At 42.2% G+C, this 22356-nt stretch overlaps 1 protein-coding gene across 1 annotated transcript in view; it reads left to right on the top strand.

Moving 5' to 3' along the window:
* The window catches only part of LOC115096939 (S-adenosyl-L-methionine-dependent tRNA 4-demethylwyosine synthase-like), a 279452-nt gene that overhangs the window by 165136 nt on the left and 91960 nt on the right, over positions 1-22356 (top strand). Inside the window, exon 13 of the mRNA XM_029612261.1 lies at positions 5540-5675. Within this exon, the coding sequence (XP_029468121.1) occupies positions 5540-5675 (136 nt within the window). The remainder of the gene's footprint in view (positions 1-5539; positions 5676-22356) is intronic.

Genomic DNA, 22356 nt, shown 5'->3' with positions numbered 1-22356 from the left:
TCCCACTTCAGCCACCAGTTGAGCTCTGATTTGACCACCTATGGTGTAAAACTGTTTTCCCTGCAATGTGACGGTGCTTATATTTCAGCAAAAAGTACTTGTCTGTGATTTCATAACATAACCGTAGGCTGGCTTTTTTTTTTTTTTTTACACTTGTAAAAGTTATAATTACCTTGATAGCTTTTTACACAAAATTTCTCTGTTTAAATAACAGTAAGTGACTAATTTAAAAATGAACAATTTAAAATTATATTCCTACTATTAATCATTGATATAGACTACCAGATATGCACAGCATGGTACATAAATACCTGAGAGACGGGCTGACTGCTGGCTCAGGTGGTAAGCGCTGCGCACTGCCATGCGGAAGATCTTTGGTTCAATCCCTGGGTAAGGTCATCTGCTCTCCGTGTTGTACACAGCTGGGAATGAGCTGAGGAACAGACCATTCTGTAATGACCGGAAATAGGGCCTATGACTGCAGAGTTGTGAAAGGAGATCTGGTGCCTGGTCTCTGGCCAGGGGTTGTCGCTGAAATTAGAGATTTTTCTCTCCTCTGAGGAGCTTACAAGATACACATGGGTAGAACAAATAAGAGGCTTCTCCAAAATTACATTTCGTGATGGTAGAAGATTTAGCCAGAATGATCAAATGTTTTCTCAGAAAGTATTTGGGGATGGGGTAGACTTGGTGTAGGTACCATCAGGCTTTTTCATTGGTTATTGTTGTGAGAATATCAGTGGACCTCCTTATTCAGGTTTCTTTAGGTCGTGAAGGATAGGCTGAGCCAGTGTTGGACTTGGGGATTGACTTGAGGGCCCTGATGCACTATCATTTGTGTTATAGATGCAAAATAGAAAAAATTCTTTAGTGCATCAGCCCCTTAATCATTCTGATTTCATGAAGCATAGCAGGCCTGTAAGTCTATTCATTCCTTGTCTGGGGGGGCTGGATAGAACCAAAACACTGCCAGTCTGTCTTTGGTGGACTAAACTGTGTTAAAATGGTACTTCTGGGGTTGCATATGTGCTGACTGTTCTATGATTTACAGGTCCTGGAATTGCCTGGTTTTTTTTTTTTGGTTTTTTTTTAAAGATCACACTTTCATTTGCTGCAGAGCAAAAAATGGTGTATGAAACACAATCTGTCCTTGCTTCCTGTGACATGATCACCCGACTGACAACAGATTGCCTAATGTCACAGTACCCAAACTTATTAATCATAAGTTATTTGCACTTTGCAGTAACTGAGTAAAGGAATATTACAGTGAGCCTGTACAAAATGGCATATAGACACCTAAATGTATTCTTTGTATTCCTTTGTGCAAATGCCAGAAGTCTTAAAACAAAAGATCAGACAGAATGTATGGCAGTAAATGAAGATACAAACATAGTAGGTGTCTCAGATCTGGTGAAAAGAGGATAACTAATGGAACAATGGGTACAAAATAGATGAGATAGAACAGTTTGAACTAGTGGAAGGGGCTGGCACTATATGCTAAGGATGTCATAGAGGTTCAGTAGGATAAAAGTTCTGCAGAAAACAGATTGCAATCTAGAATATCTATGACTAGAAATGACATGCACGATGGGGAAGAGAATAGCAGCAGGGTTTACCACTGTCCTACCTGATCAGGCTATGAAATGCTAACAGAGATTAGATAGGCTATTAAAATTGGAAATGCAGACATTTCAGTTATCCCTATAGTGATTTAGGTGAATGTGTCATCAGGGCATGCTAGAGAAGATGAGTTTCTAGATGCCATAAATGACCATGTCATGAAGCGGCTGGTCCTAGAACCAACGAGAGGTAGAGCTACTTTAGATAGAGTTCAGTGGAACTCGGGACTTTGCAAAGGGTCATGGTAGAATGAACCCAAAAAGGCTCAACCCCAGTAGCATTTCATTTTTAAAAAGGGGGAGACTATGATATAATGAGGAAATTAGAAGGAAACTGTAAGGAGCAGTTGCAAAGGTTAAAAGTCTACATAAGTTGTGGAGGGTGTTTCAAAAGATCATCTTGGAAGCCCAGATATAATGTATTCTAAATGCATCAGAGATCTGCTGAGGGCCCGCAGTTAGCGGCCCTAAATCTAGCCACCAGCTGTTGACATTGCGTGAGGACTCTCTCCTCCCTCCCTCTTTCCCAGAGAGTCAAACCGAGGACCTCCGCATGAACGTACATAACGCTGCCACTGGCCTGGTATTTTAAGCCTGGAAATACTTGTACTGCTCGAGCCTTGATCCATTTCTCATTACTTGACTTTTTCTGTTTTTAGCCATGTCAGTAGCTCCTGTATAAAATTCAGGTTTCTTGTTTGTGCTTAGTGCAGTTAAATAAAAGTAGTCAATAGATCAGGTAATCACTGTAGACTTGACACCACCGCAATATAATCAGGGTTCCTTTGGTCTGTAATTTACAGTTATAAGCCCTTATTACTTCATGCGCTAAAGCACATTGAAGGTTGTCTTTTTATTTAGTGTACATGGTTTAAATTGACTGATACAGCTGACAGAGCAGAAGTTTGTACTGGCCTGTGCATAGTGTAGTGAGGACGTTTGATGTGCGTAGATTGATGCTACCATTAATCATGCATTTTCCTTGTCTGGTACAAAGTGGCATGTACAGTACATGTGGTTTTGTGCTTAGTCATACAGCACTGAGCCCTGAATCTGGAGACATCTCAAAATATGAGCCACTGTCTGTTACTCTGACTTTTGCAACATATATTTCTCTGCCTGTAAAGAAAATAAGAACATAAGAAATTGCCATGCTGGGTCAGACCAAGGGTCCATCAAGCCCAGCATCCTGTTTCCAACAGAGGCCAAAACCAGGCCACAAGAACCTGGCAATTACCCAAACACTAAGAAGATCCCATGCTACTGATGCAATTAATAGCAGTGGCTAGTCCCTAAGTATAATTGATTAATAGCCATTAATGGACTTCTCCTCCAAGAACTTATCCAAACCTTTTTTGAACCCAGCTACACTAACTGAACTAACCACATCCTCTGGCAACAAATTCCAGAGCTTTATTGTGCGTTGAGTGAAAAAGAATTTTCTCCGATTAGTCTTAAATGTGCTACTTGCTAACTTCATGGAATGCCCCCTAGTCCTTCTATTATTCGAAAGTGTAAATAACCGAGTCACATCTACTCGTTCAAGACCTCTCATGATCTTAAAGACCCCCATATAGTAAGGAAACTAGGTGTTAGTTAAATAGTTTTTTTGTTAATCATATTATTTTATCTTTGTGTTCTTATTTATGTAGTTTAGTAAGTTTGTATATGATTGTTGAATGTTTTTTAAAGATTTGTATGGTTTTATTATGTTGTATATTAAATCGTGGAAAAAAATAATAGTAGTACAGTCAGGTGTAACAAGTGCACCAAAGAAATCACTATTTTAAATGTTCTTTTATCAAAGGGCAGTCTTATATGCAGTCAAACACATTGAGTATGATTTAAGCCGCTGTCATATACTCATGGCCCTCTTATTTGGTTTTATTTCATTAGTTTAGCTTCTCATGTGTAATGCAGCACTCAGAAGCACCTCTCTGTACGCCAGCAAAAAAACCCCAAAAAACGTTGTAGAGTATTTTGACTTCAGTCACATTCTGTGGATCACACTTAGCACACAATTCACCACAAAAAAATGCTTTCTCAAAATGCAGAAAAGAGTACTTTTATCTATTGTGGGTCAAAAAACCCCAGCAAAAGCTGACAGAAAATTCTTGTAGCAACCGCCACAGCTGTGCTCTGGCGTCTCATGACGCCTGCTTCCAAGGCTTCTGCCTGTGTTCAGCCTGGCCGTTGCGTGTCCTTTTTTTCTGAAAGAGAACGCACACTGAAACAGCCTCTGACCTCCCTGCTCCCCTGAACGCTTACCACCAATCGATGTGCATGACAGTCTGAAAAATACGATGGCTAACGTCCATTATGTAAAAATGCTGCGACCTTCAGTAAATGGCCAAAGCGGTCCAATGTGACCACATGAAAATAACATAGAAATGGGTTGCTCGCAGAGAAGGGTGGGCAGACTGGGTGGGCCGTTCACTCTTTCTGCCGCCCTGTTTCTGTGTTTCACTTAAACAGTTGACGGAAAAGCAGCTACACTGGATTTTTAAGTTAAACACCGTACACCCTTTTGGATTAAATATGGATATGGGCTGGGATATCGTTTTGTGAAGAAGGCATACTTTTTTGCATTTGCAAGAAATGTATATCCATTTTATTTTCATGTTTACATGGGATAGCTTTGGTCTCTTATACTTGATAAACTTTTTTTTTTTTTTTTGCTGGCGCACAGAGAGGTGCTTGAGTGCTCCATTACACATGAGAAGCTACGCTAAGTAACTAACAAACCAAATAAGAGAACGATTATTATCTGACAGCAGCTTAAGTCATACTCCATGTGTTTGGCTGTGTATGATTGCCCTTTGATAAAAGAACATTTAAACTAGTTATTTCTTTGGTGCACTTCTCATACCCGATATTGTGCTGCTATTATGTTTGTCCTCAGTGTAATATACTAGTAATTGTCGGGTGGATTTATCAGGTTGGTGCCTATTGGAATTGATTTGCCATTTATTATATTGTATAGATTTTATACCATAACTTGCTTAGAGCATTAAAAGTAGGCAAGAGACAAATTCAATAAACCGAATATCCATTCTGGGGTATGAATATTTGATGTCTTCTGTTCATTTCTCTTGGTAACATTAAAAGCTATGGCAGGGACCGACCCGCTGGCTCCATGTCAGTGCTGTAAGCTGCCATGTGGAAGGATCTGGGTTTGATTTCCTGGCTAAGGTCTTCAGCTCCCTGGGATAATTGGGGCTGGGAATGCTGCAGAGGAGTCATTCACAGCTCCTTGGTGGGGCAGGGAGTCCTGGTCCTTGTGCAATGGCGACACCTAGTGGCCAGATTTAGTGTCTGTGACCTATGGGTGTCCGGAAAGAGCCCTGAATCATGGGACTCTGCCGAGGATTGTTGGCAGCAGCGGGGGGGGGGGGGGGGGGGGGGGGCCAAACAAGTTGGGAAGGGATATAAACCAGGAGTAAAATTCCACAAGTAGTTGCAAATGAAGGCTCATATAACGCCATATCCTAGCCCTGTTTCTGACTGAGCGCAGTCATCATGGACTGAGTGAGATCTTAACTTCTCGGTTCTGATCATCTGTTTTTTGGGGGTTTTTTTGTGCCAGTGCTCTGTGCATGGTCTTGTGCAAACTGATTTATTTCCTAAGGCAAAGTTTTTTTGCATAGCTGTTATTAAGTAATAACACTATTCTTTCTTTTCTCAGCAGCAGTTATAAAAAAATATATGCATGTGTATATATCAAATGAATGGGTTTATAAGTAAATTATTGTAGAACATTATTTTTTTTCCTGGCAAGGACTTGTGCTGCTAGATTTTTTTGCAGTGTAGAGTTTGGAAGACATTTTTTTTTTCTGCTGGCTGCCTTCAGAGTCAGCCAGGCTGAAGCTCTGCTTGTAGTGACTGAAACTAACAAATATCTTTCCTCCTTTGTTCCCAAGAATGCTTGAGCCAGTAACGCAGCTCTACGTCAGCGTGGATGCAAGCACCAAAGACAGCTTGAAGAAAATCGACCGCCCGCTCTTCAAGGATTTCTGGCAGAGATTTCTCGACAGCTTGAAGGCATTGGCGGAGAAGGTAGTGCAGTGATGGGCTCTTTCCTCATTTATGCTTGTTTTAACCCTTCGCTGTACAAAAAAAAACCAAAAACGCTTATTTATTTATTTATGTTTGCTCCTCCTTTAACCCCTGGGGCAGTGGTGTGCTGCATTGGGCGTTAGCTGTCTTAGGTATTGTCCACATTGGAGCTTTTCAACCAGTTTTATAGGCTTTAGACTGCTTTAGACACATCTGAATTGGGTTTGTGTCTACGCTGTAACACAGATTAATATGCAAGCACCCGTTCTTAGACTCGCTGAGGAACTGAACTGCTTTTTGCTGCAAGATAAGCCTGGCCCTGCGGCAGAGGGGGGGGGGGCCCCCCAACATGACAGTTTTGGAAAGGGCCCTCGGAGCGGGGGTGGGAGGTGGGGGCTCACCTCAGAAGATCCGGGAGCTGCGGTAAATGGCCCCCCCCCTTTTATTATGTGCCCCCAGGGACTGCGTGGGCCGTATTTACACCACTGCCCTTCAGGGAATTGCTTTGGAGTCAGCAGTGTGTAAGCCCTCTCGCTTCCCTGGGGAGCACGCTTGTAATTTTTCAGTGGGGTTGGCAACGCGATTATGAATGCTGCTTAAGCCGAAATCATTTGAGTCCAGTATGATCAAGCTGTACGTCTACGTCAGATTGATTTTGAGTGACATAATGAAAATGCTTTTGCTAATGGGCTATGAAAAATGGTTTTCAGGACTTGTCTGGTGATGTGGTTTGGTAATGTTAAGCCTCTGTAAATAAACTCTTCTAGCAGTACGTCTTGGAGGCAGAACTCTGACAGTGGTTTCGGCCCTGAGCCCGAGGGGAACTCTTGAGAAGCAGAACTTGATCCCATGCAACCAGAAAGCTGATTATGCTGAAATTCCCCTCCTTGGGTGTATATCAAATACATGCGATTTGATAGCCCTCCACGCTCTTAGGATGTCAAAATGGCCTCCATATTTTGGGGCAGTGCACCAGGAACTCTAGTAGAGGTAGCCCATGCTGTCATAACTGCAGTGGGGTCAGAGGGTACCCAGGAGAGCATTTTCTGGAAAACGTCTCCGAATTAAGGAGCGAAATAAATGAATCCTAATATGAATGATGATGATCATTTAAGATGTATAGTGTTATGGGTAATTTTTCAACATGATTGGTTTTGTAATTAATTTTTTTTTTATGACTAGCTGTCCACCACACTTTTTTTTATGTTCTCTTGGAGTCTTTGCTTAATGAAACCCCCGCCCCCCCTTCCTCCCCCACCTTTCCCCCGTGTGTTTTAGAAAAAAATCTATCTTCATCAACCTGTATCTATTTTGTTAATCATGCCGGGCAGTGTTTGGAGGTGGGATTTTTTTTTTTTGTTTGTTTGTTTTTTTTTTTTTTAATTATTCCAAAAGATGGACGAGAAATGGGTACTTGACAAGTACAAGAAATATAACAAAACAAAAATTGAGTTGCTGCAGGTTGACACAGTCTTAAATAACAGATTTTTTGTGTGGTAATTGCATTGCCTGTTTGCCATTTTAGGAGACCCCAGGTGCCTCTCCTTCAGCATGCTCCGTGGCTTAATCATAATAAATCCTTTGCAATCTGTTCACTAGGCAGTAGTTCTAGGACTTGCTGTACCGCCAGGGACAAGGAAGGCACTGCTGCACTTTGAAGCTTGTACAGGGTCCTCCTAATGCCAAGGCTCTGTCGAGCAGAACCCAGACTGATCTTGCCAGTCGTACACTAACCAATGCTGTATTTGCAAAATCCCTTTAGGCGTTTTCTCTCTACAGATGACGACATGAGTTTAGAAGCTGGCAGCTGCATATTAGAAATCCCTTAGTGGTATGTGGTGCACGTTTAGTCCTCATGTTGCCTCGATTTGAACTGCTTGCCACGGAGACTTTCTTACATTAGGACACTGGTGCTGCCTTGGGTGCTTTTGAAATTTCCCTAGCGCAATGTGCTTGTCAGTAACAGAAGAAAACACTCCTTAAACAGAAGTGCATGAAAATGGGTAGATGGACTTAATATCTCACAAGACTTCTTCATTGGTCTGTTCTTAAATATCCCGCTGAGTTTAGAGTTATCACGCACAAAGCTACCCTGACTGGGTTGCTGACTTGAGATGTTGAAGAGTTATTTTAAAAAAATAAAGTAAAAAAAAAAATAAATACATGTATTTGAAGCATAAAAAAACCATCGAGTAGGGACTATGCATGATGTGAATAATGTATTGTTAATAACAGTTAAATGATGAGCTCAGAAGACATTTTTCAAAGCTCATTTACCCAGGAAAACAATCATTTACTTGGGTGGACTGATGATCTGGCTGAAAACTACCTTCTTTCAATCCAGACAAAACTCCACATGACTTGCCACAGCGCCCGTACTTCTCGCTGGATTGAGAGAAGACATTGTCCCGGGCCGGGTTGGGAAAACAGTGCATGTGGATTAGATCTATCAAATCCAATGCGCGTTAGTTATCCAGCAGAGAAGGGCGACCAAAATGATAAGGGGCATGGAACAGCTGCCCTATGAGATAAGGCTAAAGAAGTTAGGGCTGATTGGTTTGGAGAAGAGACAACTGAGGGGGGATATGATAGAAGTCTACAAAATCATGAAATGACTTTTACAAGTAAATCAGTTATTTACTGTCTCAGATAATAGAAGGACCAGGGGGCTCTCCAATAAGTTAGCAAGTAGCTCATTTAAAACAAATCAAAGAAAATTATTTTTCACTCAGCACATAGTTAAGCTCTGGAATTCATTGCCAGAGGATGTGGTTACAGCAGTTAGTGTAACTGGGTTTAAAAAATGTTGGATAAGTTCCTAGAGGAAAAATCCATAAACTGCTATTAATTCATAAGCAGTAGTAGCTTGAGATTTATTTATTGTTTGGGTACTTGTGACTTGGATTGGCCACTGTTGGAAACAGGATGCTGGGCTTGATGGGCCCTTGGTCTGACCCAGTATGGCATATAAGCAAGTTTTCTTACCGTAAACGATATTTCCGTAGATAGCAGGATGAATTAGCCATGCTGTCATGGGATCTGTCAATCAGGCCCGGGAGGAGGAGCTTGTCAAAGCAGAGAACAGAGCTTTGCTCTCTGCGGCTGCGCGTGTGTTCCCGCGCAGGAAAGTAACTGAATCTTCTCAGTCTGTGATTAAGCCTAGTGTCCTCGAAGACTTGGTGACTGCCAGGGAGGAGGGTGGGTCAGCATGGCTAATTCATCCTGCTATCTACGGAAACATCGTTTATGGTAAGCAAACTTGCTTTTTCCCGTCGATAGCAGGGCTGAATTAGCCATGCTGTCATGGGAGTCCCAAGCTCCCGATCACGTTGTTTATGATATATATGTTTGTATGTGATCTTTGACAGTGTGGCAGTCACTGTGGACAGGAGGATAGAGATTGCAGTATTGCTTGCCCTATCTTCGCATCAGTGGCTGCTTGTTGATCAAGGCAGTGGTGAGATGTGAAGGTATGAAGCGATGACCATGTAGCTGCCTTGCAAATGTCTATGGGTTGTACATTCTTAAGGTGTGCCAAGGAGAGGTTGCTACTGCTCTGACTTGGTGAGCTTTAGGAGTAGAATGTAATTGTAAATTCTGTTTATCATAGCAGAATTTGATGCACTGTACTATCCAGCTGGAGATGGTGCGTTTAGCCACTGGGAATCCAGGTGCCTTCGGATCAAAGGAGACAAAGAGTTGAGAAATACGGGAGTCCGAGTTTATTCTTTCTTTGAAGTGTGCTAAAGCTCTTTTACAATCTAGTGTGTGCAGTAGTTTTTCCCTAACATTTGCATGAGGTGTAGGGAAAAAGGTGGGTAATTCCATGGTCTGATTGAGATGGAATTGAGTAACCACTTTCGGTAGGAAGGATGGGTGAGTTCGGAGAACTACCTTCTGGTGATGAAATTGCAAATATGGAGGGTAATGAACCAAGGCCTGTAACTCACTAACTCTTCATGCTGATGTTATTGCAACCAGGAATACCACTTTCCATGTGAGGTATTTTATGTGTGCCAAGTCCATGGGTTCAAATGGGGAAAGCATGAGCTGTTCCAGAACTATGTTGAGGTTCCATGGAACTGGAGGTTTAGATACTGGAGGACGAATGTGAGTTAATCCTTTGATGAAACAAGACAGTAATGGGAGATTGGATATAGGAATATCGTTGATTGGTCTATGATAGGCGCCTATGGCGCTGAGGTGAACTCTGATGGATGATGATGCTAGACCAGCTACATATAGTGCATGAAGATAATCAATGAGCAACTCTGGTGAGCAGTCCAATGGTGGTACACCTTTGGAAGTGCACCAGGCAGAGTAACGTTTCCATTTATAGCTATAATTTTTTCTGGTTGAGAGTTTCCTAGATTCTAACACAATGAATTGTGCTGAAGTGGAAACTCCTTGTTCTGTCAGAAGGAGCCTCTCAATCTCCACGCTGTCAAGTATAAAGATGAGTGTAGCGGGTGTAGAAGCGTCCCTTGATCTTGGCAGAGAAGATCTTGTCGATTCGGTAATCGAATTGGATCCATGATGGATAGCTAGAGAAGGAAACTGTAACATGGTTGCCTCGGCCAGGCCGGGGCTATGAGTATCAGTTGAGCTTCTGCACTTCTGAATTGCTCTTGTTATGAGTGGTATGGGAGGAAAGGTGTACAGGAGGTCTGTCGTCCACGGAATGAGGAAGGCATCTTGAACGATCCTGAATTGGCTTGGTCTTATCGAGCAGAATTTGGGAACTTGAGCATTGATCTCTGTTGCAAAGAGATCTATCGAAGGTGTCCCTCACTGCATGAATATGTCCTGGGCTATTTCTGTATTGAGTGCCCAGTCGTGAGGATGAAAGATGCGGCTTAGTTTGTCCGCTCTTGTGTTTGCAACTCCTGGTAGGTAAGTTGCTTGGAGATGTATGCAATTTCAGTGAGCATGTTCGAAGATTGTCAGAGTCTCCTTGCAAAGGGACCATGAACTGGACCCTCCTTGTTTGTTGATGTAAAACATCGCTACTTGATTGTCCGTGTAGATCATGACCCTGCATCCTTTCATGTGATCTTGGAATACTTGTAATACATTGCGAATTGCTCTGAGCTCCAGTAAATTTATTTGCAGGTTCTGTTCCGAGATTGTCCTTAACCCTTGTGTTTCGTAAATCTCTAGGTGTGCACCCCAGCCCTTGCGAGACTAATCTGTTGTTAAGACTGCGTTGTGAGGAGGGGAACTGAACAATGCTTCTTTGGACAGGGTGGAGTCTAGGAGCCACCATGCTATGTCCTTTTTCATTTTGGCGGTCAGTGAAATCTTCTGTGTCAATGGTTGTGAATGTTGTTTCCATTGACGTTTTAGACCCCATTGCAGGCGTCTCATATGCAGCCTGGTGTTGGGAACCGTGAAAATCACCGCCGCCATGTGGCCCAGGACTACCAACACCTGTCTTGCTGACGGACTCTGAGTATGGTTCAATGTGTGTAGAAGGTGACGGAAATGCGATATTCTGTCGCCTGGTAGGTATGCCCTGTTGCAAGTAGTGTCCAGGCATGCTCCTATGAACTGTAACTCCTGTGTTGGTTGTAGGTGTGATTTCTGAAAATTGATCACTAATCCTAGTTCCTGTACGCAGCGTATTACCCGATGGAGGTGATCTATTAAGATGTTGGGAGTTGGGCCGATTATGAGCCAATCGTCCAGATATGGAAAGATGGTTATACCTTGTTGTCTGAGATGAGCCACCACCACTATCATGCATTTGGTGAATACCCTGGGTGCAGCCGAAAGGCCAAAGGGAAGGACTTTGTACTGGTAGAGTTGATGCTGTAGCGAAAGCATAGGTAACGCCACGATGATGGATGGATTGGAATGTGTGTGTAAGCATCCTTCAAGTCGATGGAACACATCCAATCGTTGGTTTGAATGAGAAGAAGGATTGACTTCAACGATACCATTTTTAATTTCTCCTTGGTGAGAAATTTGTTTAGTTCCCTTAGATCTAGTATCGGGCGAAGGCCCCCCGACTTCTTGGGTATGAGGAAGTATGGGGAATAAAATGCTGCTGATTTGGAGCCTGGGTGAATTTGTCGAATTGCTTGTTTGCGAAGCAAAGCAATTTCCTCCCCTAGTTGTGATTCGGGGTTGTGAATCTTGAGTGTGGAAAGATGAGGCAATATGGGTTTTGTGGCAAATTGGAGTTGGTAACCGTGACATACTATCTCCAAAACCCATTGATCGGATGTTATTCTTTCCCAGGCTTCCAGGCAAGAACGAATTCTGCCTGGTGGAGCTTGATGTTGTGGTGGTGGCTGAGTAACTAAAAAGATGAAGTCGCTTTTGCTGCAGAAGTCGGCTGTTGTGCCTGTTGTCTTTGGTTACGTGGTTTACCTCTACGTTGGTTTGAGGTATTCTGTTGTGGAGCAGGGCGCTGGTAAGAAGGGTATGTTTGTGTATGAAAAGACTGATAAGATCTATAGGGTCTCCTGGCATATGATTGCCTATGAGTAGATCCAATATAACGACGTGTTGTCGAATAATTAGGATGTGATGTTAATGATTGTACTGCTAGAGCTTCTTCCTTCAGTTTACCTATTGTGTCCTGGAATCTCTCTCCGAACAGGTTATCTCCTGTACATGGGAGGTTTGTTAGTTTCTCATGCAAATCTTCATGTATTGAACTTGAACGTAACCATGCTAGTCTGCGGGCTGCAATGGCTGTTGCTGATGCCGATGCCTTGGATGATGTTTCATGTGCTTTGTAGATTGACCTCAAAAGGTGTCGAGAACACTCTTCCATGTCATGAAGATCCATCGTCGAGGAAAGCATACCCTTCATAGCTTGCATGCACTTATATAGGTATTGTACCATATAGAATTGATGGTGCATAATTCGGGCAGTCAACATTGCGTTATGATATATTTTTCTGCCAAACTCATCTAAATATTTGTTGTCTTTGCTTGGTGGGAATGAGGAATGAGATTTTGTTTTCTTAAATCTTTGCATCGCCAATTCCACCACTATCGAAGTATGAGGTAATTGTGGTAGAGTGTACGGTGATGTTTTCCTCATACGAAATTTTATGTCTTTTCCTTGAAATGGCTGCAATTGCATAAGGCGCATCCCAGGACTTCTATAAGACTGAATGCAGGAGTTCTTGTGGTGGAAGAGATGTTGGTTCCCCTGGAGTATCAAAAATCTTTAGGAGACCAAGGGTTTCTGCTCTAGGGTCTGCTTCATTTTGGAACTCTAGATGCAGTATTGTACCCAATTTTTCTAGGAATTTTGGGTATGTGAGGTCTTCTGGACGGGAGTACGGTTCCTGAGGTTGTTCTTGCGGATCTGATGGGAATCCCATAGATGATGATGGGGATGTTTGCATTGAAGGAGAATCAAAAGATGTATCCTGAGTATGAGTTGGTGAGGCTGGTCGATTTGTTATGGGAGATGTCGGCGGTTCCACCGACTGTTCTCTAGTAAGCTGTGCCTTGTGTTCCGGAGAACTGTCATCAGCAATATTAGTCATTTTGAACGATGACTGAAGAGTTTCATAAAAACCTGCTAAAGATTGAGACAATTGATAAAATGCCTCTCTTGTATGAGGGGGCATTGTTGTACGACCATCTGGTTCTCGTGAGACACCTGCTTTAGGGTGCATTGGAGTATTCTGAGGTGAAGTATCAGATACCTTTTTGTCGTTTCGTATTTTATTGCCCGTTATGTTCCTCGAATCTTCTGAATCTGTAGAAGTGTTAGAGGAAACAACCTGTATTACCTCTCTATGTGAGAAGGTATTGGAAGGCGGTATGAGATGATTTAGAAGACGAAGGGCTTATTTCCCATGTATCATTCCTCTTTGCCAATTTTTTATGGTGAGTGTTGTGAGTGCTTATGATAATAATGAGACGATGAGTCTGTATGACTTCTACGTGAAGAAGGTGATCGTTTCCTACGTTTTATTGTAACTTCTTTGGTATCGGCTCTCCAAGAAAAGGAGATACCAGAACGAGGTGAAGTTATTGGTGAAGAAGCTGAAGAAGAGCTTCGTGAAGGGTAACGTCGTCGTTTCAACTCATTCTGTAGTATCTGAGATGAGTGATTATGTCTCTTATGTGCGGATGTAGATTTATGCGCGGAAGTAGACTTGCGCGCGTATCCTGTTTCCGTGCGCGCAAGGGTTATTGGTGCCGATGTCTTCGGCACCGCGTGCATTGAGCCCAATGGAGTTGAGCGCGTAGGTGATGTCGGCGCCGTATGCGCATTTGCTCTGCGCGCAGCATTCTTCTGCGCCGTGCGCGCTGGGTTCTTCGGCGCTGTACGTGGAAATGTCATCGGCGTCATGCACATAGAAGAATTGTGCGTCGATCCCTCTCTAGGCGCCAAAGTATTGTGCGCTGAAAATATTTTGTGCGCATACGGCGCCATAGGCGCTGAGGTTTCTGGCGCCAATATGTCCTGTTGCGGCGCTTCTGGCTCTGTGGATTTTCTAGAATCCATTGGCCTTTGTCGTTTTGAGCTCTCCTTACCTCCAAGAGTGGAGGATTGAGGATCCAACGAAGATGTTCTCTTTTTTGAGGGAGCCGATGAAGTCGGTGAGCCAGGCGATGAATGAGCCTCCGATGGTTCCGTTGAGGCAAAAAGTTCCTGAAGCCTGTAGGCCCTTTGCTTTAGTGCTCTAGGTGACATCCTGGAGCAAAATTCACAATCCTTCCCGATTGTGATCTGGTCCTAGGCATCGGTAACATCGATCATGGCCGTCCGTGACCGACATTACTTTGCCGCAATGACAGGGTTTAAACCCCGATTTTGACATGTGTACTACTTTAACGCTGAGGAGAAGAACAGCTCCGCATGCGATCCCGCTCGCGGAAAAAACAGACTGAGGAGATTCCGTTACTTTCCTGCGCGGGAACACACACGCAGCCGCAGAGAGCAAAGCTCTGTTCTCTGCTTTGACAAGCTCCTCCTCCTGGGCCTGATTGACAGATCCCATGACAGCATGGCTAATTCAGCCCTGCTATCAACGGGAAACTTATGTTTTTATGTTCTAAAACTCTGCCTGCATGGAAAAAATGGGTAAAAGTTCTGCAGGTCCTTTGCACTCATGGACAGTGTTCAATGGGAAACTGTATGCATCCTTTCTCTCTGATGTGCAAGGTGCCCACGGATTTCTTCCTACGTGAGCTCTTTTAACATTTTGCTTCCTTAGTATATCTACCTTTCCAGCTTTACATGCTTAGTGCTTTTACCTAACTGACATCCCTAGTCAGTAAAGGTAACATAGGTCTCTGCTCATATACGCCCCTTTTAGAAGTGGATTCTGATGTAGGTGGCTGCAACCCTCTGGTCTGGAGCAGAGTTAGGGCACTGAGCTGATAGTGAACTGCACCTCAGCCATACTGAGCCATGAATAAGTTGCTTCATTGACTTCCTCTTTTCTGTTTCACCAAACTGTATTTTTTATTTTATTTTTTCATAATAAATACTGTAGCTCCTTAGGTTGGCTTTGAGCTTGCTAGTCCTAAGTTTATTGAAAGTTAAAACTTTATTTTTTTTCTTTAAGAACAGATGATCTAATGCAACATTTGCAGCAGATGTTGAAATCTGTAATCAATTTTGTGCAGCTGTAAATTACGGAATATCAGCCGCCTGTTCATAGTACACGATCCTTGCTCCTTCAGCTGTTCGTTAGCTTTTATGTTTCCCCACACAGAATTTGTTGATGTTGAGATTTAGAGACAGAATTACTATTACGATTTTATGTATGTTGGACTCCCAATGTAACACACACAATCTAGCTTTAAGGATGTCATGCTCGCATCTCTCAATTTAAAATTCTTTCTCTGTCAGACTTGCATGTATATCTGTCTCTCTATATCTATCTATCTATCTATATATAATTTTCTTTCTCTTTCTATTTATCTATATCTATCTCCATCTCCCTCTATCTATATCTATATTTTTTTTTACCAGCAATTAGGCATATTGATGGCTCTTTATTTTTGTTAACTTAGGTATTTTGTTACTGACACCACTAAAACTCAAAGTCTGGCAGATTTATTTATTAGATTAGGTTATCAGATTAGATTAGGTGATCAGATTAGGTGGGTCAGTCCTTCAGGACTGACCCACCTAATCCTTATAGCACAAGTGTGGCCCAGACAAATTTAGTATGCATATCTCATCAGGCTTTCCAGCAGTCCTCCTGTACCTCTAGGGTCAGATCCTTCCCTTCTAACTCAGGATGAAAGTATGCTCTTTCATCCTAATTTCTCAGCCCTCAACCTCACAGACTCTGAGACTTTCAGGTTAAAGCACCGTTTTTAGCTTTTAAATCGTACGCTCTATGGTAACACTACTTATTTATTACCGGCCTTTCTTCTTTCCAGCTTGTTGTAAGCTTCCAAGTTCTCTCTCCCTGTTGATTGTAACTTTGACTTATTCCTTCCTATTGTTATCTTTCGTTTACTTGAATTGTTACTCCAGTTATTCCCTTGTTAAATTGTAAACCGATCCGATATAGTTATTTACTATGAAGGTCGGTATAAAAAACTGTTAAATAAATAAATAAAATAAAATTTTCTGACATGTTTTATGAACAAATACTAATTTTCAGTTTGTAAGAAGGGCATTTCTGGTTAGTAAAGTTGAAGGCCAGAGGCAAAAGCCAGTCATTAACTTGATAAGGTGTTCATAGGAAACATCTCTACCAAGAGGTTACTTTTGCTATTAGGAACTTCTCATAGGTATTTCCCTTACTGATTCCACTCTCTCTCCCCCCCCCCCCCCCCTCAATCCATTTCAACCTCTACATCCAGATGAGTTTGACTTTGTTTGGCAGTTGAAGACTGAAAAGGAAGTCTTGGCTGACAGGGGTCACACTCAGGGACGACATCCTTTCCTCTGACCCAGAGCTCGAGCACATTGCCTCTATGCCTAATTGCAGCTTTTAAACCAGAACAAGGGGGAAAGCCGACAGTCACTCAGCAGTGCATGGTTCGGAGAAATGTATCCTTGAAGGATACTAATGAAACAGGAGAGTTAGGGCATCCCAACAGAGAGGTTCCATCAAAAGCAAACATAGTTCATATGCCTATATGTAAAAAATCACCAAAGCTAATGATTACCGAATTATCCCAAACAACTGAAAAGCAGGTTGTTAAAACAAGCAAAAACCACACTTTGAAATGTCTGTATGCCAATGCCAGAAGTCTAAGAAGTAATATGGGAGAGTTAGAGTGTTTAGCAACAAATGATGAGATTGACATAATTGGCATCACAGAGACTTGGTGGAAGGAGGATAACCAATGGGACAGTGCTATATCAGGGTACAAATTATATCGCAATGATAGGGAGGATCAACTTGGTGGGGGTGTGACACTTTATGTCCGGGAGGGTATAGAGTCCAACAGGATAAAGATCATACAAGAGAGTAAATGCTCAGTAGAATCTATATGGGTAGAAATCCCATGTGTGTTGGGTAAGAGTATAGTGATAGGAGTATACTACCGTCCACCTGGACAAAATGGTCAGACAGATGATGAAATGCTAAGAGAAATCAGGGAAGCAAACCAATTTGGCAGTGCAATAATAATGGGAGATTTCAATTACCCCAATATTGACTGGGTAAATATAACATCAGGACTTGCTAGAGACATAAAGTTCCTGGATGTAATAAATGACTGCTTCATGGAGCAATTGGTTCAGGAACCTACAAGAGAGGGAGCTATTTTAGATTTAATTCTTAGTGGAACGCAAGATTTGGTGAAAGAAGTAACGGTGGTGGGGCCACTTGGCAACAGTGATCATAACATGATCAAATTTAAACTAATAACTGGAAGGGGGACAATAAGTAAATCTGCAGCTCTAACACTAAATTTTAAAAAGGGAAACTTTGATAAAATGAGGAAAATAGTTAAAAAAAAAAAAAAAAAAACCAAAAACCAAAACTGAAAGGTGCAGCTGCAAAGGTTAAAAGTGTTCAACAGGCTTGGACATTGTTTAAAAATACAATCCTAGAGGCGCAGTCCATATGTATTCCGCACATTAAGAAAGGTGGAAGGAAGGCAAAACGATTACCGTCATGGTTAAAAGGTGAGGTGAAAGAGGCTATTTTAGCCAAAAAATCATCCTTCAAAAATTGGAAGAAGGATCCATCTGAAGAAAATAGGATAAAATATAAGCATTGCAAAGGTAAGTGTAAAACATTGATAAGACAGGCGAAGAGAGAATTTGAAATGAAGTTGGCCATAGAGGCAAAAACTCATAATAAAAACTTTTTAAAATATATCCAAAGCAAGAAACCTGTGAGGGAGTCGGTTGGATCATTAGATGACAGAGGGGTTAAAGGGGCTCTTAGGGAAGATAAGGCCATTGCAGAAAGACTAAATGAATTCTTTGCCTCCGTGTTTACTAATGAGGATGTTGGGGAGATACCAGTTCCGGAGATGGTTTTCAGGGGTGATGATTCAGACGAACTGAACGAAATCACTGTGAACCTGGAAGATGTAGTAGGCCAGATTGACAAACTAAAGAGTAGCAAATCACCTGGACCGGATGGTATGCATCCTAGGGTTCTGAAGGAACTCAAAAATGAAATTTCTGATCTATTAGTTAAAATTTGTAACCTGTCATTAAAATCATCCATTGTACTTGAAGACTGGAGGGTGGCCAATGTAACCCCAATATTTAAAAAAGGCTCCAGGGGCGATCCGGGTAATTATAGACCAGTGAGCCTGACTTCAGTGCCGGGAAAAATAGTGGAAACTATTCTCAAGATCAAAATTATAGAGCATATAGAAAGGCATGATTTAATGGGACACAGTCAACATGGATTTACCCAAGGGAAGTCTTGCCTAACAAATCTGCTTCATTTTTTTGAAGGGGTTAATAAACATGTGGATAAAGGTGAACCGGTAGATGTAGTGTATTTGGATTTTCAGAAGGCGTTTGACAAAGTCCCTCATGAGAGGCTTCTACGAAAACTAAAATGTCATGGGATAGGAGGCGATGGCCTTTCGTGGATTACAAACTGGTTAAAAGACAGGAAACAGAGAGTAGGATTAAATGGTCAATATTCTCAGTGGAAAAGGGTAAACAGTGAAGTACCTCAGGGCTCTGTATTGGGACCGGTGCTTTTCAATATATATATAAATGATCTGGAAAGGAATAGAAAGAGTGAGGTTATCAAATTTGCGGATGATACAAAATTATTCAGAGTAGTTAAATCACAGGCAGACTGTGATACATTACAGGAGGACCTTGCAAGACTGGAAGATTGGGCATCCAAATGGCAGATGAAATTTAATGTGGTCAAGTGCAAGGTGTTGCACATAGGGAAAAATAACCCTTGCTGTAGTTACACGATGTTAGGTTCCATGTTAGGAGCTACCACCCAGGAAAAAGATCTAGGTATCATAGTGGATAATACTTTAAAATCGTCGGCTCAGTGTGCTGCAGCAGTCAAAAAAGCAAATACAATGTTAGGAATTATTAAGAAGGGAATGGTTAATAGAACGGAAAATGTCATAATGCCTCTGTATCGCTCCATGGTGAGACCGCACCTTGAATACTGTGTACAATTTTGGTTGCCGCATCTCAAAAAAGATATAGTTGCGATGGAGAAGGTACAGAGAAGGGCAACCAAATGATAAAGGGGATGGAACAGCTTCCCTATGAGGAAAGGCTGAAGAGGTTAGGGCTGTTCAGCTTGGAGAAGAGACGGCTGAGGGGGGATATGATAGAGGTCTTTAAGATCATGAGAGGTCTTGAACAAGTAGATGTGACTCGGTTATTTTCACTTTCGAATAATAGAAGGACTAGGGGGCATTCCATGAAGTTAGCAAGTAGCACATTTAAGACTAATCGGAGAAAATTCTTTTTCACTCAACGCACAATAAAGCTCTGGAATTTGTTGCCAGAGGATGTGGTTAGTGCAGTTAGTGTAGCTGGGTTCAAAAAATGTTTGGATAAGTTCTTGGAGGAGAAGTCCATTAATGGCTATTAATCAATTTTACTTAGGGAATAGCCACTGCTATTAATTGCATCAGTAGAATGGGATCTTCTTAGTGTTTGGGTGATTGCCAGGTTCTTGTGGCCTGGTTTGGCCTCTGTTGGAAACAGGATGCTGGGCTTGATGGACCCTCGGTCTGACCCAGCATGGCAAGTTCTTATGTTCTTATGTTCTTAAGATGCTTACAAAAGCCGAATTGTGAGGAGTGAAGTATCTTGTTATCTTCAAGGTAGTCCGTTAGTTGAGAATTGACTACCTTTTCCATGATTTTTTAGATGAAAGGGAGATTAGAAATGGGACGAAAGTTGGCTGGGTCCTTAGGGTCTAAAGAAGGTTTCTTGAGCAGAGGTTTGACCACTGCATGCTTGAGAGTGTCTGAGACTATGCCTGAGGAGAGGGAGCAGTTAATGATATCAGCTAAAGGTTTAGCTATGGTGTCAGGTATCATGAAGAGGGCTTTGGTGGGAACAGTGTCTGAGGGGTGGGTTGCAGGTTTAATCTTTTTGAGGATTGATGTGATTTCGATGGATGAGGTGAGGTCAAGGGAGTCGAGGGTAGCAGATGTAGAGCGTGGGCCCAGGGAGGGAAAGTGAGGGTCGGGGGGGGGGGGGGGGGGATCTGAGGAGGATGTTTGCTATTTTATTGTGAAAGTAGAGCGCCAGTTCTTCACATTTGCTACTTGCTTCATTGTCAGGAATGGAGGGAGGGGCAGACTTGGTAAGTCTAGTGACACAAGAAAAGAGGGCTTTTGGGTTGTAAATGTAGTCGAGTATTTTTGTGGCGTAGAAATCGCGTTTGGCATTAAGAGTGGAGAATCTATAACGATGTAGGGCAGATTTAAAAATGGAGACTTTTTGAGGAGAGGGGTCTCTACGCCAAGCGCTCTCCTTTTGTCTGAGATCGTTTTTCATTTGTTTTAAGTCAGCGGTTTACCAAGGTTTTAGGTTTTTTGCAGCAGGATTCAGCTCACGTCTGATGATCGGGCATAGTTTGTTTGCAATATCGAGGGTGAGGTTGCTCCAGGATTCGAGCGCAGCTTCAGGATTAGTGCAATTGAGTTTGGACAGGGAACCGGAGAAGGCTGAGATGAGATCCTCACTGGGGCAAGATTTTCTGAATGCAATAGAGGTGTTAGAGGCAAGATGGTCCATTATGGGTGTCTTTATGGAGAGTCAGGTTTTGATAAGGGAATGGTCTGACCAGGGAACAGGGGTGCATGAGGGTGTGTTAGTGGAGAGGATATGGGAATTAATGAACGAGATCTAGGGTGTGCCCGGCTTTATACTATAATTCCAGCTTATTCCTAGCACCGTTAGCCCCCATCTAGATGCGCGTTTTCCACATGTTAATATTACTCCTTATACAGTAAGGGGTAATAGCGCGAGGAAAATGCGTGTCCAAACCCCCCCCCCCCCCCCCCAAAAAAAAAACCTAATAGCGCTCGCAACATGCAAATGCATGTTGATGAGCCTATTAATTAGTCCCGCGCGAAACAAAGTAAAATGTGCAGCCAAGCCGCACATTTTACTTTCAGAAATTAACGCCTGCTTTTTTGTACACCCTCAGACTTAATATCATAGCGCTATTAAGTCGGAGGGCCCCCCCCCAAAAAAAAATTAAAATTCTAAAAAAAAAAAAAAAAAAAAATCTGCCCGTGGCCCGCGGGATGGAAGACGGATGCTCAATTTTGCCGGCGTCCGTTTTCCGAACCCATGGCTGTCAGCGGTTTTGACAACTGACGCTGGTAAAATTAAGCGTCGGCTGTCAAACCCGCTGACAGCCGCCACTTTTGTCAATAAGGAGGCCCTCATTTAAATACAGAATCGCGCGCCCAGGAGAGTGGCCTGGGCGCGCGTCAGGAGAGTGGGTGCTCGCCTCGGAGCGCCGGCTCTCCCATGAATTTTACTGAATCAGCCCGTTGGAAAATAGCCACTGCTATTACTGGCAACAGTAACATGGGATAGACTTAGTGTTTGGGTACTTGCCAGGTTCTTGTGGCCTGGATTGGCCACTGTTGGAAACAGGATGCTGGGCTTGATGGACCCTTGGTCTGACCCAGTATGGCATGTTCTTATGCCTGGGGTTCAATCCCATGAGTACATAAAGGGGGGGGGGGGTGCTAACTCCAATCCTGAAGAGATTGTATCCAATGGAGGTAGTGCATCAGATCTCACTCATGCATATTCATTGTGGATATCTTGAAAACGAGGCCTATTTGTGGCTCTTGAGGACTGGATTTGGCCACCCTTGACCTAAAGTGTGGGAACCTGACAGATGTATCTGTGTGTGTTTATGTATATATGTAATTTGTGTGTGTGTGTATGTATGTGTGTGTGTATATATATATATATATATATATATATATATATATATATATATATATATATATATATATATATATATATATATATATATATATATATAAAGGAATACACCCATATGTTTCAAAATATATTTTCAAATGATTATCAAACTTTTATTACAACTTGATGCATAAAATACAAATCGGTAACAATAGATACCACCTGTAAATCACCATAAAAACTCGTGTCAATACTCGCCCACATTCATTTATCACATCCATACGCAATAACACAATCAGAGTTCACTAAAATATACAGATCTTAAATCATACTCCTAATTAGTTGAATAACTTATCTGTTTATGTATCACATTTACATTCA

Source organism: Rhinatrema bivittatum, chromosome 8 (genome assembly GCF_901001135.1).
Source record: "Rhinatrema bivittatum chromosome 8, aRhiBiv1.1, whole genome shotgun sequence".
In the NCBI taxonomy this organism is placed as follows: Eukaryota; Metazoa; Chordata; class Amphibia; order Gymnophiona; family Rhinatrematidae; genus Rhinatrema; species Rhinatrema bivittatum.
Note: the sequence above shows the minus strand (reverse complement) of the source record. Positions and strands in the feature narration are given on the sequence as shown.